The following is a 5,083-nucleotide window of genomic DNA, read 5'->3' as shown; positions in this document are numbered from 1 at the left end:
GTGGGGGAACTTGCACAATCGGTGGCTGACTAAATACTCTTTTGCCCCACTGTATCCTTCAGTGTTTCACGGTCTCTCTGATGATGTCTGACTTTGTTGTATCCTTGTTAAAAGGAGCTTTTACTCGAGTACTTTCATTGGGGGTCACGTGACTCAGAAGACTTTAACCCATGTTTTTTCTGTCTGTTTAGATCTGGTCCACCTCACCTGTCAGTCGGTTGGCTCCGCCTACGAAGACCTGTCGCCAGTGGTAACCAGGATGTTCTGCACGGCAGAGTGTCAAGACCAAGGTAACACACACACACACACACACACACACACACACACACAGCCTGGGTGAACTCAGACCAGTCAGCTGCACTCAGAGGCTGCTGGTTGGTTCCCAGTAAAACGAGTCAGACTTTATTGTAACTCTGGTTACAATAAAAACACTCAACTATTTATTTTAATACAGTTTCAGATCTTTGAACGTCACAGAAAATCTGTTTAAATACCACGAGGACAGAAAAGTTACGCTTTACTTTGAAAATCCGAACTTCTAAAAACCCCAAACAGCACGTTTGTGGTGTTTGTAGTGTTTCTCACTGCTGTTTTCTGCAGTTTGGGTAAAATTCACCGATTTTTGAATGGAGTTTGGTCCAGATTGACGTCACGTTGTCAGACATATTATGAGTAAAAGCTGAATTCTCCTGGTCGGTGCAGAGCGACCGTTAACCCTTTCATCACTGCAGTCATGTGACCTGATACTGCACAGACGTGAACGCTCAGTGAGTCTTTGTGTCCTGATAACTTTGTCTCCTCCCTGACCTCCTCCTCTTCTTCTTGTTCTTCTCTTCAATTCATTCATCACCTTCTTCTTCTGTGGTTTTAATTATAAGCAGAACACAGTAGCAGTGAGGATGGATGGATGCAGGTACAGAGAGATTCATCACAGCTGATGAGGGAGGTGGAGGGAAGCGCCTCCGTCATGTTCCTGTTAAACTTCCTGCTTCATTTACATCTTTTATTCGATTAAGTTTTGATTTATTGTAAAGCCTCATCACGCCGTCTCTGACACTGGACCAACGTTAGAGGCATGAACACATTAAATTAGAGTTGCTGGTCCAGGATCGGATGGTGTACTGTCTACATCAGGGGTGGGCGACTGCAGGCCTCGAGGGCCGGTGTCCTGCAGGGTTTAGATGTGTCCATGATCCATCACAGCTGATTTAAGGGGCTAAATGACTCTTCAGCATTTCTTGAAGTTCTCCAGAGGCCTGGTAACGAACTAACCATGTGATTCAGGTGTGTTGACCCAGGGTGCGATCTAAAACCTGCAGGCCCTCGAGGCGTGGAGCTGCCCACCCTGGTCTACATTATAACATTTCATTTCCTTTGAAAATGACTCGTGTTCTTCTGCTGTGACACGTTAGTGAAACGTGCTGTGGCGGCGTTTTTTTCTTCTATGAGCTGAACTTTTTCATCTAATTATGTCCGTCTGCAGAAAACCGTCCAGCTGTCCTTTGGTGTCTGTACTTCAACATGGCCGATGGTTCCGGGGTGGAGCCTGAAGGTCATGACCTCCCGTCTAACGTGTATGTGTGCTCCGGCCCAGATGGCGCTCTGGGACACGAACACGCCATCAAACAGGTGAGATGTACCTTTCAGGCCGTGGTCCTCCTTCAGGTCGTGTTTGATGAATAAAAGTTTCTCTTTGTTCACGCAGCTGTGTGTCGGGGGAGGGGCAAACACGCACACACGCCTGCTTGCTAGATTATCAGCTAGCTAGCTTCCGGAGACGCATATATAAATATAGGGTTAGCTGTGTATCAGGCTGTAAGCATGTTCATTTTAACATGGGAGTCTGTGGGATTGACTCGGTGCTGCCCCCGCTGGAACGTTAGAGGAACTGAAGGCGCTTCCTGTAATGTTTGCGTGTGATTCTTTGTTTTCAGGCTGAGTCGATTTTCCTGAAGATTCTCCCCGAGGAGGAGTTCTGTCCTCCTGCTCCAAACCCCGAGGACATCATCTACGATGGGGAGAACACCGCCCCCACCTCCACAGGAGAGGAGGAGGGGTTAACAGCAGCAGGGGGGGAGGGGGAGGAGAAACAGCAGGAGCAGCAGGAGATGGAGACGAGCCTTCAGCCTGAGGAGTAACCTGTAGATATAAAGTGTAAAGACCTCCTGCAGTGCATTGTGGGTAAAAGTTGCCTTTTTTATTTTTCTATGATTTCTGCTGTTTTTCTGTTTTATTTAAAAACTCATTAAAGCCTCAACATGAAGACACGCCTCTGGCTCTGATTGGCTGTCACACACAGGGTCACACAGGATGTCTCTGCCAAAGGCTTCACTCAAGCAGCGAAGCCACGCCCCCACACAGAATGAAGCCGAGCACACCTGAAACAGGAAGTTTACCTGGCAGCTGCAGCTGTGATCAGACTCAGCTGTTGTTGTTGTTTACTGTAACAGCTGTTTGTTTGTAAACAGGCCTCTGTGAAGCCTTCCAGATGTTTCTGCTCATGTTAATAAGCTCCTCTGTCAAGTCAGCCGGCGTCCTCTAATAAAACGTTTGTACCACATGATGGCGCCTCGTGTTGACCTGTCATTATGAACACGATCATAAAAGCTACTCAACAAGGTGAGCCGCAGCTTCGGGGCTCTGATTAGACGTTGGTCTGAAGGACTGTTTCCTGGATGACCGATCAACACAATTCAATTTTATTTATATAGCGCCAAATCACAACAAAAGTCGCCTCAAGGCGCTTCATAGATACAGAGAAAAACCCAACAATCACATGACCCCCTATGAGCAAGCACTTTGGCGACAGTGGGAAGGAAAAACTCCCTTTTAACAGGAAGAAACCTCCAGCAGAACCAGGCTCAGGGAGGGGCGGGGCCATCTGCTGTGATTGGTTGGGGTGAGAGAAGGAAGACAGGATAAAGACATGCTGTGGAAGAGAGACAGAGGTTAATAACAGATATGATTCAATGCAGAGAGGTCTGTTAACACATAGTGAGTGAGAAAGGTGACTGGAAAGGAAAAACTCAATGCATCATGGGAATCCCCGGCAGCCTACGTCTATTGCAGCATAACTAAGGGAGGATGCAGGGTCACCTGGTCCAGCCCTAACTATATGCTTTAGCAAAAAGGAAAGTTTGAAGCCTAATCTTGAAAGTAGAGATAGTGTCTGTCTCCTGAATCCAAACTGGAAGCTGGTTCCACAGAAGAGGGGCCTGAAAACTGAAGGCTCTGCCTCCCATTCTACTTTTAAATACTCTAGGAACAACAAGTAGGCCTGCAGAGCGAGAGCGAAGTGCTCTAATAGGGTGATATGGTACTACAAGGTCATTAAGATAAGATGGGGCCTGATTATTTAAGACCTTGTATGTGAGGAGCAGGATTTTGAATTCTGGATTTAACAGGAAGCCAAAACAGGAGAAATCTGCTCTCTCTTTCTAGTCCCTGTCAGGACTCTTGCTGCAGCATTTTGGATCAGCTGAAGGCTTTTCAGGGAGTTTTTAGGACTTCCTGATAATAATGAATTACAGTCGTCCAGCCTGGAAGTAATAAATGCATGAACTAGCTTTTCAGCGTCACTCTGAGACAGGATATTTCTAACTTTAGAGATGTTGCTCAAATGGACACAGAGTTAATGTTCCCACGTTTAACAGCTCTGAGACATTTTATTTTGAAACTTTAGACATACAGGAAGTGTGACCAGCCTAAGGAAAAACTGTAGTGTTATTAAAACTTGATGGAAGTCTAAAGTGTGTTGCTTATGAAATCTATGAAGTGCTACAGAGAAAATTACATTTTATTTATGTAATTAACACATTTTGAACTCTTAATAAAGAAATATAACAAAAAGAAAGCTGAACTAAAATGATCCAGCAAACAAAAACCGTTATATCTCCTTTCGGCTTTTGGAGCCTGACTTTTAAAAATAACTGAAAAAAAGCTCTATGCTGCTAAAAAATGAAAAATAGATATTTGCAAAATTCTGCCTAAATATGTATTTACCTGGTTAATGTGTGAGGCGGGGCGTGGTCTGCAGCGCCGCTGCAGGGGAGGCGGATGCACCAGAGCAGCACCTGCAATCACGCCTCACCGCCTTAACTTCTGTGCCATATATGCTGTTGTTGGTGTGTGTCGGGCTGTGAGCTGCAAAGCTACAGTCGGCTGTGTGCGCACAGCAACCGTGTGTGTAAAGTGGTCAATAAAGAGAAGCTGTAAAGTTTCATGCAAACATCGTCGGGTCTGCCCTGATATGTTTACAATGGGACTTCTGCTCCTGAACCTCTGCGCACAGCGTCTGCAAATCGGGGCTGTACGAAGTCACTTTATCTTCACGCAGGACTGTAAGCTGTCATCTGTGTGTTAGTCCCCATAGGGAAATAGTTCCTCTGCATTAAACCCATTCACCCAGTGAAGCAGTGGGCAGCCACCAATGCCGTGGGGCACCTCACTCTTCTCTGTCTCTCACCTTCTCTGTTTTTCATATAATGACATTATCCTTGTATGTGATTGGTCACAATATGGAGGGATTGGAGCATAGCTGAGCCCCTGTGTGAGAGCTGAGCAGCGAAAGGAAATTAAGTGAGGGTAGAAATGACTGAAAGATTAATTGGCTCTGTTTTGAGTTTTGTTCAAAAAAGAATGACGTCATATAGGGAGAAATATATATCACATGTGCAGGACACCTTAAACTAGTTTTTAATTAAGCAGCGAGGCAGAACAAAGTCGGGCTGTATCAGGACACGAGGACTAAACCCCGATTCAACCAGACCCAGAACTGATCCAGAATTAAAACAGGACTACAACAGTTCAAAACCAGGACTACTGAGGACTTAACCAAGACAGAACCAGAATCAGAACTAGATGATAGTAGCACTAAAAATCATCATAGACCTGCACTACACTTATTTTTTAATTCTACCAAAGTCCAATATTTAGATTGAGAAAAGTTTATATAATTATTTAGTCTTGTTGTGCAAACAAGCTGCAGAACTTAATATATATAGAATGTAACAAAGTATGTAAAGTAACAAGTGGCATCTAAAAAGTTACACTCGGTACTGGATACATGTTCTGATGAGTTTTG

At 44.9% G+C, this 5,083-nt stretch overlaps 1 protein-coding gene across 3 annotated transcripts in view; it reads left to right on the top strand.

Moving 5' to 3' along the window:
• The window catches only part of chm (CHM Rab escort protein), a 24,576-nt gene extending 22,016 nt beyond the window's left edge, over nucleotides 1-2,560 (top strand). Inside the window, exons 15-18 of one of the 3 annotated variants that reach the window (XM_005950744.2) lie at nucleotides 192-290; nucleotides 1,484-1,629; nucleotides 1,935-2,177; nucleotides 2,300-2,560. In XM_005950744.2, the coding sequence (XP_005950806.1) occupies nucleotides 192-290; nucleotides 1,484-1,629; nucleotides 1,935-2,138 (449 nt within the window). In that variant the 3' untranslated portion in view covers nucleotides 2,139-2,177; nucleotides 2,300-2,560. Of the gene's footprint in view, nucleotides 1-191; nucleotides 291-1,483; nucleotides 1,630-1,934 lie in introns of all 3 variants that reach the window. The other 2 variants (XM_042215818.1, XM_014330505.2) reach the window with 2 other exon arrangements.
• Nucleotides 2,561-5,083: the final 2,523 nt, after the last annotated feature.

This window comes from Haplochromis burtoni, unplaced genomic scaffold, assembly GCF_018398535.1.
Source record: "Haplochromis burtoni strain Fernald_Lab_line unplaced genomic scaffold, NCSU_Asbu1 Contig_831, whole genome shotgun sequence".
Classification (NCBI taxonomy): Eukaryota; Metazoa; Chordata; class Actinopteri; order Cichliformes; family Cichlidae; genus Haplochromis; species Haplochromis burtoni.
The sequence above is the reverse complement of the archived record's forward strand: the minus strand, read 5'-3'. Positions and strand labels throughout refer to the sequence as shown.